The 21,229-nt window shown below is 55.3% G+C and overlaps 5 protein-coding genes across 6 annotated transcripts; 3 read left to right on the top strand and 2 right to left on the bottom strand.

The window, feature by feature from the left end:
* Positions 1–1,768: 1,768 nt before the first annotated feature.
* Positions 1,769–9,661, top strand: H310_14490 (hypothetical protein; the record flags this gene model as incomplete). The annotated part of the gene is made up of 3 exons (XM_008882366.1): positions 1,769–3,978; positions 4,031–7,117; positions 7,169–9,661. The coding sequence occupies 3 exons, from the start codon at positions 1,769–1,771 to the stop codon at positions 9,516–9,518; spliced, it is 7,647 nt and encodes a 2,548-aa protein (XP_008880588.1). The 3' UTR covers positions 9,519–9,661.
* A 152-nt stretch (positions 9,662–9,813) lies between these two features.
* Positions 9,814–11,210, top strand: H310_14489 (hypothetical protein). The gene is made up of 4 exons (XM_008882365.1): positions 9,814–10,178; positions 10,229–10,585; positions 10,637–10,824; positions 10,875–11,210. Exons 1-4 carry the CDS (start codon positions 9,834–9,836, stop codon positions 11,128–11,130), a joined length of 1,146 nt encoding a protein of 381 aa, XP_008880587.1. The 5' UTR covers positions 9,814–9,833; the 3' UTR covers positions 11,131–11,210.
* A 56-nt stretch (positions 11,211–11,266) lies between these two features.
* Positions 11,267–13,296, bottom strand: H310_14488 (hypothetical protein). Its single transcript, XM_008882364.1, has 5 exons — positions 12,689–13,296; positions 12,396–12,643; positions 12,038–12,339; positions 11,830–11,981; positions 11,267–11,768 (listed from the first exon to the last, which is right to left on the bottom strand). The coding sequence occupies exons 1-5, from the start codon at positions 13,270–13,272 to the stop codon at positions 11,378–11,380; spliced, it is 1,677 nt and encodes a 558-aa protein (XP_008880586.1). The 5' UTR covers positions 13,273–13,296; the 3' UTR covers positions 11,267–11,377.
* Positions 13,297–13,914: 618 nt separating this feature from the next.
* On the bottom strand, positions 13,915–17,325 carry H310_14487. 2 transcript variants are annotated; one of them, XM_008882362.1, is made up of 7 exons: positions 16,887–17,325; positions 16,663–16,822; positions 16,414–16,609; positions 16,230–16,364; positions 15,864–16,170; positions 15,649–15,810; positions 13,915–15,594 (listed from the first exon to the last, which is right to left on the bottom strand). In XM_008882362.1, exons 1-7 carry the CDS (start codon positions 17,264–17,266, stop codon positions 13,944–13,946), a joined length of 2,991 nt encoding a protein of 996 aa, XP_008880584.1. In that variant the 5' UTR covers positions 17,267–17,325; the 3' UTR covers positions 13,915–13,943. The 2 variants fall into 2 exon arrangements, with proteins under 2 accessions (XP_008880584.1, XP_008880585.1); XM_008882363.1 differs by having other exon boundaries at positions 16,414–16,822.
* Positions 17,326–18,568: 1,243 nt separating this feature from the next.
* On the top strand, positions 18,569–20,978 carry H310_14486 (hypothetical protein). Its single transcript, XM_008882361.1, has 8 exons — positions 18,569–19,004; positions 19,064–19,150; positions 19,203–19,333; positions 19,383–19,811; positions 19,864–20,067; positions 20,113–20,176; positions 20,224–20,382; positions 20,432–20,978. The coding sequence occupies exons 1-8, from the start codon at positions 18,656–18,658 to the stop codon at positions 20,803–20,805; spliced, it is 1,797 nt and encodes a 598-aa protein (XP_008880583.1). The 5' UTR covers positions 18,569–18,655; the 3' UTR covers positions 20,806–20,978.
* Positions 20,979–21,229: the final 251 nt, after the last annotated feature.

Below are 21,229 nucleotides of genomic sequence, written 5' to 3'. Positions count from 1 at the left end.
CGACCACGGAGATAGTAGATGATCGATGGGTGGCAATGAATACTGGCTCCGTCCAAGATCCAAATCGAACCACGGCCAGGGTAAGGCATCACGTTGTCGGCATGGCGGGTACAGAACTCAACGAATTTCGTCCGATCAAAAGTCCCCACCGTGTCGAACACCTCAACGATCCCGGTAACATCCAAGAAGCACAAGAGCGACACACGGGGTTTGCGTTGGAACTCGCCACGAAAACAAAGCTTGCTGCCTTTCATTGCATACCCTCGCTTTCGAAGCATCCCCTTGGAGTCAAAACTGACTTCATCGAGGAACTGGATGTTGAGGTGGGACCAGTCGAGTAGGGCAAGCTCAGTGAAATATCGTTGAATGTCATCTTGCTTGATGTGCAATGCTCGTCGCTCCAATGTCTTCCAGGTCAGGCCATGGCTGTGTATGATGTTCCACGCAGAGAAGATTGAGATATACATCTTGAACTCGTGCTCAAAGGCCCTCTTTGCCTCGTCCAGAAATGACATTGGGTGTCGTTTGAAGTAGCTTACAAGCCATGTACGATGAGCGTCGGTGAACTTGCGGTCGCGCGATGTGGGCTTCCTGCCGTAATCTTGCGTTTCTTCGTATTGCCGAATCCATGCGGCCACTGTGGACAGAGACTTGTGGAAAATGCGCGCCACGTCCGACCGCTTCATGCCAAGGTAATAGTATGCGTACAATGCATGCATCACGGTGTTTCTTGATGCATGCTGCCGGTGAACGACATCGACGATCATTCGGCAATACCGATGGTCGTCATTTGGGAATTCAATTTGATTGCTGTATACTATATTGTAGCCAATATACATGGATTGATCGATCGATTTCGCAAATCGCCAGTCAGGTCCAGTTTTTGACAAAAAGGACAATACCATGGCTTTAATACCCAGGAATCGGGTTTTAATGACTAAAACCTTAAACCCGATTTGTAAAGCTACAGAAATCGTTCTTTTTACCTCCTTACATCATGCGACCCCTCGACATGGGTGAACTATACGTTTTCAAGGGTATTCCTGAAGATCGTCCAACGAGTGGAAATTTTCCTCACGATCGCCAAGTTGAACGTTCGTGAGGCGTTTTCTATTCGAAATCGTCCACCGCGGTATGATTGGCTAAAAGAGGCATGTGCTCTAGGACGTTGCATGCCTAGCATGATGGACAGGGTGTACATGAGTATAGATCGAAAGTTGCTGGGTCATACCGCTTGGTGGCTGTCGAACTCCGTGTGGCGTCGTGGACGGCGGGTGCGGTCAGTGGTTGCTGGGGGCGCTGACATCCTGGAACTGGAATGGAGAGGACTAAAACCCCCTGGGACTTAGAAGGTGTTTATGGACATGATACTTTTAGCCAGTCATGCCGTGGTGGACTCTTTGGAATGAAAAAAATCTTATGAACGTTCAACTCGGACGAAGAAATATTCCACTCGTTGGACGATCTTGAGAAATACCCCGTTTTTAAAGCGCTTCAGAGATCATGGCTTGTTTCGACTACGTGACAACATGATGTGGCGTAATATGTGGTCGCAGTTTGGCGTGACCCATCGCCGTTGCGCTCTGGTCTCGTTCGTGCCAAGCAGTGCAGTCGGCGCCTTGGTGCGTTGAATGTGTGAGTCACCTTCAATGTTCAAACTCAGCGATACTGTAGCTCACATCAATGCCATGGTGGGTTCCATGCCGTGGTTCACATTGCCCAATTTTGCACGTCCGAAATACCCTCCGCCATCTTAACGAATCCCCTCATGACAACTCAAGACTCTTTGCAAAATGTCCTCGAGGACGACCAGTTGGGGCTTGCAGTCCTGTTCGGAGGCCAAGGCTGTGAATATATCGACGAACTCACTCACGTCGTACACTCGTCTTTGTCGGCGGGACAGTTTGTACAACTCGCCCAAACGACGTTGGAGGACGAAGCGAAAGGAACTGCGTTTTCGTGCATCCATCCGTTCTTGTGGACGAAAGATCCAACGTCGCGCCCGCCCAGACTGGCGCTGATGGCAGCCCCTGTGAGTTATCCGTTGATATTTCTGACCCAGGTGGCCACGTACGTTGCGTTCCTCGAAGTAAGAGGACTTTCGCATGAGTTGCTTCTCCCCCGACTTCGAGGAGCGACCGGTCACAGTCAAGGCTTGGCCGCGGCAGTGTTGCTTGCGTCAGTCACCACGACCACCGAACTGCTCCAACATGGCCTGCAGTACGTCCGGCTCATGTTTTGGCAAGGGGTGCGTGCCCAAACTGTGTTCAATTCACTGCATGCTTCAGCACCATGCATCGACAACGCTGTGACTTCTATGCTTTTGGTGCGTGGTCTACCGGAGTCAAGGGTGAGTTCACTAGTCGACGACTTCAACGTTCGACACGGTGATGTGGTGCAAGTGTCGCTTGTGAACGATGAGTCGGCAGTTGTCGTCACTGGATTCCCTCCGTCGTTGCGAGTTTTCGCCGCCACTGTAGAAGGTCAAGAGCTTTGGACCACCTCGGACAACTTTCGACTGGATTTCCTGTCCGTGTCGTGCCCTTTTCACAGCCACTTGATGCTCCCAGCTCAAAGTTTGGTGGTGGCCGACGCCAACCGCCTGCAACTGGTCGTCCCAAACGCTGCCATGAATTTTCCTGTCATTGGCACCACCAACCAAGGACTCAATCTTCAGTCATGCTCCGGCATCGTCCCCACGATTATTCAGATGCAACTCGTCGACGTGGTTCATTGGCCCGTAGCTACCAACACGTTGCAAAATCTACCTGGTGTGAGCTGCATCTTGGACTTTGGACCTGGCCGTATCACGCCGTTCTTGCTTCATCGCCACATGCAAGTCTTTCGAGTCTGCAATTTCGTGCAGTTAAACGAGCCTACTGGCAGTTCAGTGATGTCCGACATGGAGCGTCAAGTTGCGAAGATTTGGGCCCATGTACTGAACAAAGACGAGGCTTTGATCAGCGGCAAGACATCCTTCTTTGAACTTGGTGGCGACTCAATATCTGCAATCCGTGTCGTGGCAGAATGCAAATCTCTCGGCGTGAACCTTACAGTGGCGCAATTCATGCGCGATCCGACCCCTCGACATGTTGCTAGCTCAGTCAAGGCAACAACCATGCGAAAATGGCCGACTGCTGCCTTGGACAAGGCCTTGGCCGACTCCATGGACAAAAGCGCCGGCGTGGGTTCGGTCATGTATCCAATGACGGCGATGCAACGAAGTTTGTTGGCAGCCACGACAGTCAACCCGAGCGCAAGCGTACTCCAAGTAACGCTAAAACTGTCTGCGCCAGTGACGCCACGGTCGTTGGAGGCAGCATTTCGCAGTTTGGTCGGTCAGCATGACATATTTCAAGCCGCATTTATCACGTCCGTGCATGGCATGTTCCAGGTCTTTCCAGCGACACGATCGTCAAAGACGACGGTGAGTACTCACAAAATGTTGTTGGACGAATACCTCCAAACCGACCTGGCGCGGGGATTTTGCATCGACAACCCCTCGTTCATTCGCTTGGCCATTGTTCAATCTGCGGCAGACATTTATGGAGTGATCACTGTCCACCACGCCTTGATTGACGGTTGGTCTATCGATTTGTTTCTGTCTGACTTGATCAACGTCATGGACCATCAAGCGGTACCCCCTCGCCCTTCCTTTCGAAATGTTGTCGACTACATCGAGGCGCAGGACAAAGGGGCGTCGGCGGCTTTTTGGTCTGGCTATCTCGATGGATACACCCCATGCGCACTTCAGTTTGCCCCTCCAACAGCCACCGACGTGCCTCCATCTCCATTGGTGCTCAAGAATGCTGTGGCACCACACCAATTGTCTCAAGCCGCATCTCGATCCGGAGTAAGCATTGCCGAATTGACGAAATTCGCATGGGCTGCCACGCTGCGCAAGTTTACTCGGCAGAACGACGTGGTCTTTGGCCAAGTCATGGCTAATCGAGGTATACCCGTGCAGGACGTGGACAGGTACGTGATTCGAATGCATTGCGCTGCAGTGTGCCTCATCGTTGCGGAACAGAATCGTAGGGCCGCTGCTTAGTGTTGTGCCATGCAGAGTCCGTTTCGATGAGCATACACCGTTGGCATTGAAAATTCAAGCTCTTCAAGCAGCCCAACGCGTCATGGCAGCACATTCCCACGGCTGTTTGATCGATATGGCGAAATCGTGCGGTGCCGTGACGCCAACACAACTCTTTGATACTCTCTTTGGATACCAAAAGTGGCCACGACGTCGTTCGATTGCCGGAGTCGAAGTTATCGAGACGTGGAAGACGGCGTGTGGGCTTCAGACCCAAAGTTACCCATTTGAATTACTTGTGGAGCCCAACTTGGACATGGAGTTGACGACCAGAGCACTTTACATGCCAGCCAAAATGTCGTGGAGCCATGCATTTGCTTTGTTGAACGAGTTCGACCATACGCTGTGCCAGGTTTGCGACGCTCTGTTAGCGCAGACTGTCCCCGTCCCGACATCTTTGGCTCTCTGGCCGTTGAGTCCCCTTCAGATGAAGCGTATCACGGACGCGTCGCGCGGGTCGGACGTTCCTTTGCCGTACGAGCTGGTTCACCACGGGTTCGAAGTGCATGCAATGAAGAGTCCAGGTCTTCGTGCAGTCGATTTTGATGGCAAGTGGCTGACGTACGGCGAACTCAATGCGCAAGCAAATTCCGTGGCGGCACAGCTACAAGATTTGGGCGTCACGGTTGGTTATCGTGTGGCTGTCATCATGGAGCGCTGTTTGGAATTTCTCGTTGCTCTCTTGGCGACACACAAGACGGGAGCGTCTACGATTCCAATGGACGCCACGTTCCCGACCGCTCGATTGTCCTTCATGGTGTCCGACGCAGACGCTCGCATCGTCTTGACCACGAAACCATACGTCGACAAGATCAAGACATTGGACGCATCCATTCACCTTCTTTCCCTTGATTCATCAACGATGGACAGAGATGCCCACGCATTTGTTCCTCGCCAATTCGCATCACGACACGACGAAGCGTACATCGTGTACACGTCGGGGTCCACTGGCAATCCCAAAGGCGTTCGCGTCAAGCATGTCGGCATTGTCAATTCGGTGAACTACCGGTCCTCGGACCTTGGGATTGCCAAAGGAGTGCGCGTGATGCAGTTTTTGGCAATCGGATTTGACGTGTGTCAGTGGGAGATTTGGACGACACTCTCCCATGGCGCCACACTTGTCCTTCGCGACCGCGATGGAATGGAATCGCTGTCCACGGTCAACGTGCTGGCAATCACTCCCACTGGACTGTCCAAGCTGGGAAAACCTTCGCACTACCCCAACTTGAAAACAGTTTGTGTAGGGGGCGAAGCCATTCCAGCCACGTTGAAAGACCTTTGGAGCCCCCATGTCCAACTGTTCAACTGCTATGGCCCGACGGAAGGCTCATGTACGACTCATATGCATCAACTGCTTCCTGATGAGCCCGTCACGATTGGGCTGCCAATATCAAACGTCCACAGCTACATTCTCGACGAACACCAACGACATGTTCCAGTGGGAGCTCTTGGTGAATTGTACTTGGGCGGAGTTTGCGTGGCATCTGGATACACCAACTTGCCTCTCATGACAGCGTCGCGATTCCTTGACGACCCTTTCAACTTGCCCGATGGAAAAATGTACCGCACAGGCGATTTAGTCCAAATGCTTCCAAATGGCTACGTTCACTATATTGGTCGACAGGACAGCCAGGTCAAGTTGAAAGGGTACCGCATCGAGCTGGACGAGGTCGCGAATGCCATGATGCAGCATCCGTCCGTCGTGTCGGCGGCAGCCGTCGTCCAGAACAAGACGCACCTCGTTGGGTACTTCTCGCCGGCCGCCGTCGACGTCGAGGCATTGAGGCAGTACGTGGCGGACCAGTTGCCAGTGTACATGGTCCCGGCCGTGTGGGTCGGCCTGGACGACATGCCCCAAAACTCGAACGGCAAGATCGACGTGAAGGCGTTGCAGGCCATGGACGTCCGGATCCGTGTGGAGCCGCTGGAGACAGACATGGAGCTCAAGATGGCCCGCGTGTGGTCGGACGTCCTTGGCGTGACGTTGTCCGAGATCGGACGGCAGTCGTCGTTCTTTGAGCTGGGTGGGGACTCGTTGTCCGTGGTGCGGGTCGTTGCAGCGTGCAAAACAATGGGGTTGACATTGTCCGGAGCCCAGTTGACGAAGGAGATGCTGCTGTGTCGCGCCGCCAAAGTTGCGACCACGCATCGCCGCGTCGACTGGCCGAGCGCCATGCTGCCGGACGACATGAAAGGCGCGATCGCGACAGAGTGGCCGCACGTTTCGAATTGGTCGAATTGCATCGTGTACCCTGTGACGTCGCTGCAAATGGGTATGCTGTACGCCTCGATGAGCCATCGCGAAGCGTATGTCCTGCAAAATGTCGTGCCGCTGGCGGATTCTGCCGAGGTCGCCACCTTCGAGTCTGGCTTTCGATCACTTGTCCGACACCACGACATTCTGCGCACAACGTTTGTGACGACTTCGACTGGCATGTACCAAGTCATTCAGCCGGACTCCCACAATGCTGATGTGTCCGCTGTGGCTGCACCGTCCATCGATGACTTTCTGCAGCATGATCTCGCGCGCGGCTTTCAAGTCGGGGACAGTTCGTTTGTCCGACTGACTGTTGTCCGGACCGACAAGGGTCAGCATGGTGTGCTAACCATCCACCACTGCTTGTACGACGGATGGTCCATGTCGATGTTGTGGTCCGACTTGGCGGACATCATGGAAGGACGGCCGCTGGGACATCGACCGAGTTTCCGCCATGTGGTGGACTACAACGAGGCACAAGACAAGTCCGCCACCGAAGCCTTCTGGCGGTCATACCTGTCTGGAGTCGTGCCATCGCCTCTCGGGACCAACGGACATGCTCTGCGAAGCCAAACGGACGAACCGCTTTCGATCGACACGACAACGAATCTGTCGACTTTGTCCAAGACGGCCCAGACGCTCCATGTGACGGTCGCCGAGTTGGTAAAGTTCGCCTGGGCTGCCACCGTGCGCAAGTACACTCGGCAGAACGATGTAGTGTTTGGCCACGTCGTGGCCAACCGCGACCTTCCCGTCCACGACGTTGACAGGTACTGGTGTCGTCATGATCAAAATTTGTCTGAAGCTCGTTCCGTGTCTAGAATCTTGGGCCCGCTGGTCAGTACCGTGCCGTGTCGCGTCCAATTTGACGACGCTTTGCCGCTGACGGCGATATTGGACCGCATTCGACAGGAGCGCGGTGCGGTGTCCAGTCATTCCCACGCAAGTCTAATCGACATGAAACGCTGGAGTGGCGTGGAAGGCGACTTGTTCGACTCGCTCCTCGTGTACCAGAATGTCCCCACGCCTGGCTTGGCACGTCGTCGAGTACAGCAGCCGAAGAAAACGATGTCCACGGACCACACTATCGAAATCATCGCGACCCCCACGCCGACCAGGATGGAGCTACTGGCCTTGTACAAGCCGACCCTCTTGTCGCGAACACAAGCTCACTGGATGCTGACGGAGTTCGATGGTACGTTGAGTCAGATCTGCGGGGAAATGAATGGAACGACCTTGGTGTCGCACTTGTGGACGTTGAGTCCAGCCCAGACATCGCTGCTCCGGGCAGCTTCGTGCGGACCGGACGCGACACTGCCGTTTGAGTTGCTGCACCATGCGTTTGAGGACCGAGCAAGGTTACGTCCCCACGTCCGCGCCGTTGAATTCCAAGACCAGTGGCTCTCGTATGGCGAGCTCGACGCCCGCGCCAATGCGGTGGCATGCGAGCTGGCTGACTTGGGAGTTTGCGTCGGGTCTCGAGTGGCTGTGATCATGGACCGCTGTTTGGAGTTTCCGATTGGGCTGGTGGCAACGCTCAAGGCTGGAGCTGCCATGATGCCGCTTGACGTGTCGTTTCCTGCAGCGCGGTTGTCGTTCATGGTGGCGGATGCCGGCGCGTGTGCCGTGGTGACGTCGGATCGGCATCTCCAAAGGCTGACCGAGATGAACTTGGGAGTGCCAGTCATCGTCGCCAACGTGACTGACCCGTTGAACGGGAAGGCGTTCGAGCTGCCGCCTTGCCACCGAGCCACCAAGCTCGACGAAGCATACATTGTGTACACGTCTGGCTCGACCGGAAAGCCCAAAGGCGTGCCTGTGCTGCACCACAGCGCAGTGAATTCCATGGAGCGCTTCCGCGACATCCTCCAGATCAAGGAAGGGAGTCGTGTGTTTCAGCTGATGGCGATCGGATTCGACGGCTTCCAAGCCGACATGTGGGAGAGTTTGTCCTTTGGCGCGACATTGGTATTGCGCAGCGAAGACGATTTGACGGCCCTGTCGACGGCGGACAATCTCACGTGCACCCCCACGGCGCTGTCCTTGCTTGGCGATCCAGCCCAGTACCCCCGATTGCAGGTGGTGGCCGTGGCAGGAGAAGCGTGTCCGGTGGCCTTGAAGGACATATGGGCACCCAAGGTCGTGTTGTTGAATCTGTATGGGCCGTCAGAATGTGCCATCATGTCGCACGGCGGTCGAATGACGCCTGCGGATCCCATCACCATTGGCCCGGTCCTACCCAACGTCAGGTGCTACGTGCTCGACCACAACCTCCGACAAGTGCCGTTCGGGACGCTTGGGGAGTTTTACCTGAGCGGACTGTGTGTGTCTCCAGGTTACATCAACCTTCCTGACTCGACGGACGAGCGATTCCTGGTCGACCCGATTGGTGGCGGCCGGATGTACAAGACGGGGGACTTGGGTCGCCTTCACCCCAACGGACAGTTCGAGATCGCCGGTCGACAGGACAGCCAGGTCAAGTTGAAAGGGTACCGCATCGAGCTGGACGAGGTCGCGAATGCCATGATGCAGCATCCGTCCGTCGTGTCGGCGGCAGCCGTCGTCCAGAACAAGACGCACCTCGTTGGGTACTTCTCGCCGGCCGCCGTCGACGTCGAGGCATTGAGGCAGTACGTGGCGGACCAGTTGCCAGTGTACATGGTCCCGGCCGTGTGGGTCGGCCTGGACGACATGCCCCAAAACTCAAACGGCAAGATCGACGTGAAGGCGTTGCAGGCCATGGACGTCCGGATCCGTGTGGAGCCGCTGGAGACAGACATGGAGCTCAAGATGGCCCGCGTGTGGTCGGACGTCCTTGGCGTGACGTTGTCCGAGATCGGACGGCAGTCGTCGTTCTTTGAGCTGGGTGGGGACTCGTTGTCCGTGGTGAAGGTGGTTCGAGTATGCCGGGTGAATGGAATCCGAATCACGGTGAGTCAAATGGTGAAGTGCGTGACGCTGGTTCGTGCTGCTGCAGCAGCCAAGTCGACGTGTGCTGTTCATGACTTGGTGGACAGTGGAAATCGTGCCCTCATTTCAAAGGACAAGGTGGTGTTACATTCTCCTCAGTCTCTTGGCCGACGTGGTTGCAAGAAGTTCGCCTCGGGTGACGGCTTTGTGCCAGAGCTGCATATTCAGATGGATCCTGTCGCCTTGGCGCCAGTGCATTGACCTCCACTCAGCGTGGTCACGAAACATTTAATTGACCTTGTCGGGCTCATGACAATGCTGGTCTCGACCTCCTAGTTCTAGCCCACGCAAACCATGCCACCATGATCACATCTTTAGTATATTCATTGTACTATTACTATTACTAGAATTCATCCAGGACCTACTACTAGTACACTGCTGGTGTTACTAGTTCTCGATCATTTAGTAGTTGGAAGGAATAGAGGACTACGTAGTATGGGAAGTCTTGATTAGTGTGCGACACGAAGTCATAATTAGTGTGAACGATGCAACTTTCCTTTTCAAGGCAAATTGAACATGGACGTGACGTTCCGAGATGAGGATACGGCTGCACTGGTGGCGATGCTGGATGCGCGGCAAGAGCGCAAGTCGCGCCGCAACCTACAGAAGAAAGTTTATTACCGCCAGGATAAGCAAGTTCACAAATATCTGAAGGAGCGTGTTCTTGAACTGGAAGCAGAACTTTGTCGACTCTCCCGCTTGCCACGGTCCAGTGTACTGCCATGGCATGACACAGCAAGAGGGCTACGCGACGAGGCATTCGAATCTTTGCATCACAACCGATACCTCAAGAAGAAAGTTCGCGAGTACAGTTGTTTGGGAGTGCTGTTGAGGGATTTTGTCGACTCGTCGGTGGTTCAGGTATGTACAATGCATGTTGCCTTGTCCAAGGTTTTCAAGTCGAGCTGTAGAGTGCACCAACCGGTACGTGGCACGCGTCAAACCTCCGCCTCGATCGTGTGCGGCTTCATGCGCATCCTGACGCGAGGCGGCACGGCCTCGATTGGCTCACCCAAGTCATGTACCACAACACGGACAAGTTGCTGGAAAAGTACGCGTTTCCAGATCGGACACCGTACTCGCGGCTGGCGGACGTTACTGTCGACACTACAAGTCTTGACGCGTTGAGCTACGTCCAGCGATATCAGCTAGAGCTTCAGCTACCGCTGGAGGCTGTACTCCCATTAGCCACGTCATATTTTCAATCGGGCGCGTCGTCTGAACAACTGGAAGTTCACTACAAAACCAAGCAATATCTGGACGTCCAGGTGCACTGAAGCGCATTCGATTGAGTTGTCCTGACGGCGGAGGATGTCTAGATGACAAAGAGCATCGCGGACTCGATGACGTACGATGTCGTGACCAACTGGTCGTTGTATCCACAGCCAGGGACGACTCGTCTCTGTCGGATCTTTCAAGATGCGAACCGATACGTGCTGGTTAGTCAAAGCATCCCAGACGACGAAAAACTCCCTTCCAAGAACATCGACAGCAAGACGTTGACGTGGTACAATGCGTCCTCTCGACAGGTCGTTGCGAGTGTTCATGGATTGCCAGGGTTGTCTTGGACCAGGTTTCTCCGACAGTCACGATCATGCGGTGTCTGTTTGTCGTGTCCCAAGGCCTCGACCTGCGAACTGGCATTTACGTCCCGCTGCTCCATGAAGCGCTGGCCGATTGGAATTTGGACCTTCGTCCCATTCCTCCACCCGCCCGTCTCGACGCGTTTTGCCAGCATGTTCGAACGCTGGGATATCGCAACATTCAGTCGCACGACGCAGACTTTTCCAAGTTATTTCGTTGTGCCATCTAAACCACGTTGGTCTAACGTCATAAGGACTGCTGCGACTCATCCACGCGCGTTGAGCAAGCATTCGTTTGTCGAGATGTCCGGCATGCTGGCCTAGGTGGGGGCCGCATGTGCGTCGGTCTATTCCTGCTCACATGTTCCTCTCTACTGTGACGCCCTCGTGTCCATCGAATAACCCGTCGGCGTCCCGTCAGGACATGAAAAGGTCATATACAAGTGCAATCGAATGTGCAAATGGACCAATTTGTTTCTACGCTTTGCTGGGCTTCTTGAGGGCCGCGAGGCGATCAACGACTTGGTCGAGCAACTCGGGATGATGCTCCGTCAGGCGGAGGAATTCGTCGGCGGATATCTCGCCGTCCAGATCGAGGTCGAACGTCGTGACGAGGTTGTCGACTGCTGCGTCGTGGTCAAACAGCCCCGTTTTGGACCGAAGTTGCTTGAGCATTGCGACAAGTTCGTGGCGGGACATGCGGCCGCTGTTGTCCGTGTCGTAGAGTGAAAACACAAATCGCGACAGGCGCGTGCGATACGCTTCGGTGGACTCTTCTTTCTTGGGCTGGTTCAGCGACGACAGCCCCAGACACAGCTCTCGAAAGTCGATGCGGCCGTCTTGATCCGCGTCTAGCAAGTCAAAGAGTCTGCACAATATCAAGAAACGAACGGTCCACAGAGTTTTTGGGAAAGGTATTCGATGCGTACCGTTCGACAAACCCAGGCGACTCGTCGAAGAGAGTCTGCAACTCGGTCAGTCCAATGCGCCCGTCGTGGTCGGTATCGATGGCGGCAAAGTTGCGGACAAGGCCTTCGATCTCTTCGTGAGTCAGGTGCATCAACTTGTACACTTCTCCAACCTACTGCCCGTGGCGATATTGTCCAATTCGTCCGAGACAAACTTGGTCGCACGCACCGTTGTGTGGTTGATCACGTGGCGGCGCGCGTATTCACCGACACCAGCTTGCAGCAAGAGGCGAACGTCTTCGAATGCGTGGTTGGTGCATTTGGCAGGCAGGGCCGACGCCATCACCTGCCGGACGTTTTCAGCGTACAAGTCGGGGTTTTCAATTTCTTCTGAGGTGGGGACGTATGGCTCGAGGTACGTCACTTCAAGGTACATGCGGAATTGACACAAGTGGCGGAAGAAGAGCGGAAGAATATCCACCGACGGGAACCAGCTGATGTCGAGGTGCTTGTACGGGTACCGGAGCAGAACTACCTCGCATCAGCAGCCGTAAGCATAAAGCCGATTGCGAGAGAAGGTTATGCACCTGGCTGCACCGGCAGCCCTTCCGTAAATGCTCCTTTCTTGAACTTTGTGATAAAGTTGGGGTTGCACGTCAAGCCCTGAGGAAAGATCACAAGCGGCGGAAACGCCTCGTTCACCATGTGCTCGCGAATGTCGTCCAGCGCCTTCTTTCGCCCGTGCTCGGACCGCCGCTCGATCAAGATGGGGTCCAACGACCGAATGACAGGGCCGATCAACGGCAAGTCCGCGACTTCCTTCATCATGGCCACGCTTTGCAAATCTGTCAGACGGTAGAACGTTAGCTGTCGACGCTACCTGCCGTGGGTGTACGCCGCGAGGAAGATTCCGTCGATGTAAGTGCTGTGGTTGGCCACAATCACTCGAGGCTTGACTTGGCTCGGCTTGGTCGGCTTTGTCACGGGGATATAATAGTATCCCAACACAAACAAGACAGCGCGGATAAGCCACTTGATGGGAAGTCCGATCGTGCGGCGCCACGGGCTCAGCGGAACAGGAACGCCGTCGGCGTCGAACCCACGGTGGCCGGCAGTCGTGATCGTGGCCAGGATCACAATCGGCACGAAGAGCAGCACACACAGCACGATTCGAATCAAAGGAACTAGAAGGATGCACATCAACACCATCTTACACACTTCGTACGTCGACGCGGACGACCACGGCGTCAAGGCAACGAACGGATTGTTCGCGTTCAGGTCGTGCACTCCTAACGACGGCGGCACAGGTGACCGCCTAAAGCTGAACCGGTTCGGTTGAAGGGACGCCCGGACGGCCTTCCCTTCCGGCGACACTTTGGTCCCTTCGCGAATGCTGCTTGCCGCCATCTCGGCGCCAGACGCTTCCATGGTGCCGTAGCTCGGGCCTCGCGCTAGATTCGTCATGTTGGTGACTACGTGTCCTGGACGAGTATGCCCTCTTAAGTGCGCTCGACAGCATGTCTCTCCGCGGCGTCGGCGCTATGTCGTCGGCGTCAAGTGGAGCGAACGCTCCAACGGTGAGCTAGAGAAGATGGTTGCTGTGATGCTCCCATCGCTCATCGCAGCGCGGTGTTGCAAACGTTTTGTGTCAACTCGCCACGTGTCACGGAAGGATCCAGGAGCGGCTGGGTGTTTAGGGCGGTCATGTGCTGATGGGCAAGGTTGCTTGGAGGAAAGTTGGCCCTGACCACTGGAGCACTCGAACCGTGAAGTGCGCCGGAGAGCGGCGATTGGATTTCGTGATAGTCCTGTGGTTGGATTACGGTCGTGGCACGGATCCACGGCTGTGGCAACGAGTACAGGCACTGCCATCGTCCCAGGTGTAACGTGGCATCCCGATGAACGTGACGAACTCATCATGCCAGGTCGACTCTGTCACGCTGAAGCAATGACCACAAATCTTGGAGGACGCAGACTCGCTCTGACGACGTGAGCGACACCTGCACTCGCTCTCGGTGGCCACCGCAGAGTTGTGCATCCTGGCGCAGCCCGTCCACGGCGGCATTGCTTTGACGCGGTTGTGTCGATCGAGTGATGCCCAGTGCGTAGTAGATATATCGATCGCGTGTGAATTATTACATTTGCATTTTACTGAGGTACTGGACCAAGCACAAGTTGTGTTGCAAGAGTTGCTGCAAATGTTCCCACGCTTGTTGTTGGAACGTGTGCAATGTCTCGACTTTCGCCAGCAACGCCGCGTCCGCGACGACAATGTCTTCGTGGACCTTGAGGAACCGGTTCAAGTACACTTGGATGACTTGGAAGTGTTGGCGGCGGTGCACCATCGTGATCAAAAAGTCGAGGAACCAGTCCAAGTGCTGCTTGCCTTCGTCGTCAAACTCTCCCATGCACAGCGTACTCAGCTCGACGTCGACGGCAGACGCCGACAGACTCTGAATGTATTCGAGGACCGGGTGCGGTTTCGATATCAACGCAGAGCTGCCCTCCACTTCCATGTGCATTTCCGCGGATTCTGCTTCCAACAACACGGCCAATTTGGACCGCGACGACGTCAAGCCCGTCGACTTGACAATTCGAGAGCCTGTCGTCTTGGAATCGTCTTCGGGCACTACGTCGTCGTCGTCATCACCCCACGCTTCGTCGTCATTGCCGCCCCAGCCCTCCATGGGCTCGTCGGACTCGGTCTTCGCAACGACAGCATTGTCGGACGATTTTTTGGACGCTTTCTTGTCTGCCGGGACGTTGTGGCTCTCGAACGATGGATGGACATCGTCCTTGCGGATAGTCGGCAAGAAAAACGGCGCTTGTTCCGGCGCTTTCGGCGCTTCTTTTGGCTTGTTTCGCTTCTTGATGAGTTCGAGCTGGAACAGAGACTGCCACATCGCCTTCGGGGCTGTCGAAAGAGTGACCATTGTCGATGGGCCGATCGGGGACTTGTACGCTGCAGCAGGATTCGACGCGTTCTCGTCGACAGTTGCGGTCGGGTCGGCGGCTTCCGTGCTATCGACTTGGACATCCACTGGCATCTCTTCCTCGCTCAATGGCAGCGGCATGCCCATGACAATGGGTTCCGTCGGCTCGTTGTCCAGAAACACGTTTTCAAAGTACGCGCGGTTCGCCCACAGGTAGATGCCGACTTGCGTCGTGTGTGCCGTCGCGATAAATTCGCCGGTCGGCGACATCGTGACGCTGGTCACAGCGTGCTTGAATTTGACAAAGTCGACGCATTTGCCCGTGGGGAGGTCCCACACACGCAGGCTTCCGTCAGCGGAGCTGCTGACTAGCCATCGGGCGTCCGGACTGAAGCACACGTCGGTCACCTGGTGGGCATGGCCGCGCAGGTGGCGGACAATTTTCCTCGTCGTGATGTCCACAACACGCAGGACAAAGTCGTCACACGCGACGACGAGCAGACCGCTTTCTTTGTGCAACTCGACATGCGTGATGGGACTTTTCAAGTCCAACGTTCCTTCCAACTTGTGGCTACCAAACGACCAAAACTTGACGTGGCCGTCCAAACTAGTGGACACGACGGTCTCGTTCAACGCGTCGACGACGACACCCGTGACGGCAGCCGTGTGTTTATCTCCGAGCGAGTCGTCCGGTTTTTGGACGTACGACGCACCCGGCATGGTGAGCGCCTTGATGAGTTTCGGCGCGGCGGTCGCAGCTGTCGGAAACGACCCACGCTTTTCGCCCGATTGCATGTTGTACAAATAAATGGCGCCGCCTCGAGACCCGACCAGAGCAAAGTTTCCACACGCGCTACCACCAAAACAACGTAGGTAAAGGGACAGTGCAGCCAGCGGCGCAAGGTACCTGATGCCGACGGCCGTGGCCTTGTAGCCGTGATGGACAGCTTCGTCATACAGGTTGTCGTCGATTTGTCGCAGCACCTTCTTCGCGATAGCCTTGCGGTTGATCGACCACACATAGGCCGACGGTTCGTTGGCATGACAGGTCACAACATTTGGCCAGTCCCTACGTCGCGCCACACGTGAAGCCGATCTTTCTCGCACAAAAGCCGACGGTACTTTTCACGGGTGTCAATAGCAGCCATCTGAACAATTGGGGACAGCTTGAAGTCGTAGTGACGCTTGGCCTTTTTGAGCAACGGGCCTTGACTCAGTTCCGCACTCTGCTGTTCGCGCGCCGTGTGAAACATGCGAAACGATCGGTCCTGGGACGCCGACAGGATCTGGCACACCATGCCGTCCTTTTGAATGTCGTGGCCATAGTACCGGATTTTGGTCGGCGGCGCTTTGTGGCCTTGCCGGGACTTGAGGAGGCGCGCCGCTTGGTCGAGTTGGTCGAAGATCCACAGCTTGATGCTGTTGTCGCCTGTTGGCCCGGTGATGAAACATGGACGACGTCACAGGAAGAAGCCATCGTTCACGCACCGGACGACGTGAGCAAGACGGGCTCGGACGGCAAAAACAACACTGTCGCGACGTCAGCGTCATGGGCGACCGGAATCTTCGCCTGCAATCGCTGGGTTTCTAAATTCCACAAGATCACATCGCCCGACGACGTGCCTACGCCATGATTAGGCCCCTGCAAGGGTTGTTCGAGCCGTGGACGTACCAGACGCCAACCACGGAGACTTGTCGTCGTTACGAAATGACAGCGACGTCACGCGGCCTTCGGTCGGTTGGACAAACTGCATCAAAGTCTCGTCGAACTTGAGATTGTGGACAAAAATGCGGCCATCTGCCAACCCGATCGCGACCACATCGACGGCCGGACTCTGCGCGACGCTGGTCACTTCGGAGCCCCATCCCTATACAACCAATGCCATGGCAATTCAAGATTCGTCCGAGTATTTCGGTCAACCTTGAACGAGTAAATACACTTCAGCGTGCGCACGTTCCACAGCTGCAGCTCGCCCTCCGAAGACCCGACCACGACTTTGTTCAAGTACGTTGCTGGATGCAACAGCACCACGGGGGTGAAGTCGTTGGCAAATTCGACGGTTGAAAACAGTTCCAGAGTTCTGGACAAGACACAACAACATCATGTCTTGGCCATCAACGTGGAGATCATTCAACAGGACGTACTGGGTGCTCCACACACGCATGGTACGGTCTTCGCCGATGGAAAACAGATAGTCGCCAACGGCCAGGAGCTGTGTGATGGGTAACAAGTGGCCTTGCAAAATCGTGGTTTCCTTGACTCGCTCGAACACATGCACGTCCCGCCCGACGGCGCAAAATGTTCGGTTCTTGTGCAATACTGTCGCGATGGCGCGGATCTTCTTTGGCAGCTGGGACGACACAGCCACGGGCGTCAGCTTCTCGGTCTCGTACACCTGGAAGCTTTTGCCAATCGCGGCCGTGATGAATCCTGCGCGGGAATACGCCACAGGCACGTCGGAAGCGACAACGCCCAGTGCTCGGAACGTCTGCAAGATGCGGCTCTGCGTGTGCACACGGGTCATCGCGGCCGACCAAGGTCAAAGCAAGTTCAAATGCTTCACGCGACCTTGCTCGACGACTGGTGGATGGAGTACTCGACAACGAGCCAATCGTTGCTCGTTAGACCGCCGATAGCAATGGTAACAGGAAAAATATCCGAAACTATATGCCAAACTAACCTGGTTTTTCGTATTAAGTACTATATAAACGTTTAATTTTAGCCTTGGATTCTCTATTGTAGCATTGGCACCCTGACCTTGGATCTTCATCGCTGCCAAAGGTCACGCCGATGCATCGTCGTCAGCCTGAAGGATTTGATGGGACGACTGGTCAACTGTAGCAATAGGATGGCGCTCAAGGTGTTGGCATCCATGGATGCAACAACACAGCAGGGGCCATGTTAGCAACGACGCATTTACACAACGTTGCTTGGACCCGGCTTCAACTCCCTTGATGCATGAAACACTGTTTCAAACGGAACCCCGCCACGCAAAAGCCCTTACTACAGCAACAATCTGCGTCCGTCGCCCCATCGACCTCGACTCTATGAGAATGGTAAATCTATTGCACCATTTGAATTCGAAAACGCCCGTGTGGCGTTTAGAGCAAAACGTCGTGTGAGGGTGAATGCGTTGGCGGGTACGACGGCTCCTACTACATGGCGAATACTTCAACGTTAACGTTAGCATAAATTTTGGTGTGTCACTAGTCAAAGTTTCAACGTATCGCGCAGGAGCAGCTTTGTCTGCGGGGACTTTAGCCGACATCGACCTACGTACGTCACAGGCGTTGTACTAAAGAACATCACGTCCTCTAGGGTAGCCTTTCGTGGCGCAGGTTTGCCCAGCTTTCACAAGCAACGCGATGTGTCGATGCCACATGGCCCATTCTCATTCGGGCGGCCACGTGCACACAGGGTCCGTGGTCCAGAACAATTAGTCACATTATCCCCGACTCGAGCATTGTTCAAGAACCCGAGCCATGGCAGCATCCCTATTCTTGCGTTTACGAAGCAAGCGGCTGAGGCACGTGAAGAGCTGCCTCATGCACCTTTCAATGTCCATGCCAATATCCCATGGAGGATGGCGAGGATGGCGCGAGGGGGTGTTGGCCTCCGTTTTGAACGAAGCCATGGTGGGAAATTGCTTCCACTTTCCAGACCCAATCAGAACGCTAGAAAACTACGTTGGCTCTGAATCCAGCGAATCAAACCACTTTATCGTAGAGTGTCGGTCGTTTTCCCTGGAACGATTTTTCGGAAAAAGCAGAGAGTTTGAAGATTTTCGCCGAAAATCCGTCGAAATCGACAGCACGGTGACAACTTTGGCGGTGACGTCCATGCGACATGCCGCGGTCCTCCGGCGTGCGTCGGCCAGATTCAAACGTTTCCACCACTGAAGCAGTCCCCGTGCATGGACGCTCTTGTTCGCCGCCATTTAGATGCAGCCCCGAACGCGTTTGATGCGCTGCCCACTGGAGAAAAAGTGTTTCAAGTCGGATTGGTCGTCCTCCTCGTGCTGTTGGCGGCGCTCTTCTCGGGGCTTACCCTTGGCCTCATGTGCCTCGACAAGTTTGGGTTGCAGATTGTCGTCGACGCGGGAGAAGACCCCCACGCGACGGACGACGAAAAAAACAATGCAAAGTATGCCAAGAAGATTCAAAAGGTCCGCAAGGACGGGCACCTCCTCCTCACGTCGCTGCTCATTGCCAACGTGTCTGTCAGTACGATCCTCTCGATACTGCTGGCCGACATGACATCCGGTATTGTCCATCCTCAGCTCGACCGCCACGCACGCGAGCTCATTTTTCTCGTTGCGCAGGCGTCACGGGCTTTCTCATTTCAACCGTGGTGCTTGTCCTGTTTGGCGAACTCCTTCCTCAAGCGCTGTGCTCGCGCCATCCTCTTTGTATGCGTCCCACCATCGATGTAGCCACGAAACCAACTCCATGTCGTTGTAGACATTGGCGCAAAGTCGCTCCCGATCGTGTGGTTCTTCGTTGTGGCGCTCTACGTCATTTCAAAGCCGATCGCGCTGTGTTTGGACTGGTTGCTCGGCCGTGAAATCGGCAACTTGTTTTCCAAACGCGAGGTAAACAACCTCGAAACCGCGACAGCTCGGATTCACGTGGCGGTGGTAGATTGGCAAGATGCTCGATATTCACGTGAAGCAAAACATGTTGGACCCCGACGAGACGGACATCATGCGCGGCGCGTTGCATTTCAAGAGCAAGGTCGTCGCCGCCGTCATGACGCCGATCGACAAAGTGTACTCGCTGCCGACAACGACCAAGTTGGACCTAGCCACGATCCGCCACATTTACCAACAAGGCTACAGTCGCATCCCGGTCTACCACAAGGACATCAACGACATCGTGGGGCTCATATTTGTCAAGGATCTCATCTTTGCCGACCCGTCCGAAGCAACGACGCTGCTGCATTTTGTCCACGTGTTTGGGCGAGGCGTGCACCGCGTATGGCCAGACTCGACGCTCGGCGACGTGCTGCAGGCGTTCAAAATGGGCCGCACCCACCTTGCTTTGGTGCACGACGTCAACAATGCTGGGCCCGTGCGTTCGGCGGTGTTTGTGGGCCAGCGCTGACGATGCACCCTCTGTGTAGGGCGATCCGTTCTACGAGACCAAAGGCATTGTCACCCTCGAAGACATCGTGGAAGAGATCTTGCAAGCCGATATCTACGACGAAAGCGACCAAATCGATGCCGATGTGACGAGGAAGAACCGACTGAGCCACCGCAGCTACGATACGGGAGTCGGCCGCGTGCTCCAGGACACCATGCATGCGAAAAAGCTAGCGAAACCAGAGGTGACATCGCTCGACGACTGGCATGGCTCACGTTGGACCGTGCAGGCGGATGCTTTGGCCAAACACTTGGTCGCGGTGGAGCCTGTGTTTCGCACGGCGGGTGCCAACGGTAACGTTGTCGTTCCATCATGCGTGGAACGTCATGGATGGCTGTAGGCGCTCCGATGGACGTGGACGCGGTGTCGGCCCTGTTGTGCCAAAGCCATTTGCTCGAGTTTCGCACGGAAGAGAGCCCTCATGCTGAGTTGATGACGGAAGGCCAGGCAACGAACGACTGCTTCGTTGTGTTGCAAGGCCACGTGAACGTAACCTCACGTACGACGCGAAAACTGAGGCGTTTTTCATGCGTGTTTGTGGCGTACAGACTCGTCCACGGACGGTGCGAGAACCGCAATTGAAAAGCGTGGCCTGTGGAGTTTGCTTGGGGCACATGCTTTGCTGGAGCTGGATGCAGACAGCGACATCACGGTCGACATCCCGAGCGACGAGTACGTGCGATGCCTGCGCATTTCCCGCCTTGACTTCCAAGCGACGTTGTTTCCCATGCACATTGTCGAACAGCCTGCCGTGCTGGCGGAACGCCGTCTCGAAATTCAGGTCCATGCCGTCCCGACGCAGCACGGTGTGTCTAGCCAGGCAACCCCCATCCTTGTCCCGCCATCCCCAGCGTTCCATAGTGATCTCGACCAAAGCAGCAGCACGGTGCCGTACACTCTCGACGCGCGGGAATCGATGTAGAAGTGATTGGCGCAGAAGAACGTCAAGCAAGTCTCCTCCTTCCATACATCCTTGGTGTTTCCCGAGGTTTTCACCTCCCACTTTGTGTGCGGAACAGTCCTTCCGTGCTGCTCGCATCGCTGGGCGTGTTTTGTCGCAATGATGCCAATCGAATGGAGGTCACAAACTCTCTCGTGTCGTCGCCAGGGCACACAACACGCTCTGGTCGATTGCAGCATTTGAATCGTTCTCTCTTTCGTGTTGGGCTCAGAGTTGTGGAGCGCGGAGCTGGCACATGACGCGGCATCCATGTTCGCTGTGGGTCAAACGCTCCAGACTTGTTGGTGGTGGCGTTTTCCATGCGAAGGATGGCGTCCGACGCGCCAAAACGGAGCTGATCGTTCAGGAAATTCGCCGAGGACGTGCGCGCCCCCGTCGTGTGAAG

The sequence above is a fragment of the Aphanomyces invadans genome (assembly GCF_000520115.1).
Source record: "Aphanomyces invadans strain NJM9701 unplaced genomic scaffold supercont1.71, whole genome shotgun sequence".
NCBI classification, from domain to species: Eukaryota; Oomycota; class Saprolegniomycetes; order Saprolegniales; family Verrucalvaceae; genus Aphanomyces; species Aphanomyces invadans.
The sequence above is the reverse complement of the archived record's forward strand: the minus strand, read 5'-3'. Positions and strand labels throughout refer to the sequence as shown.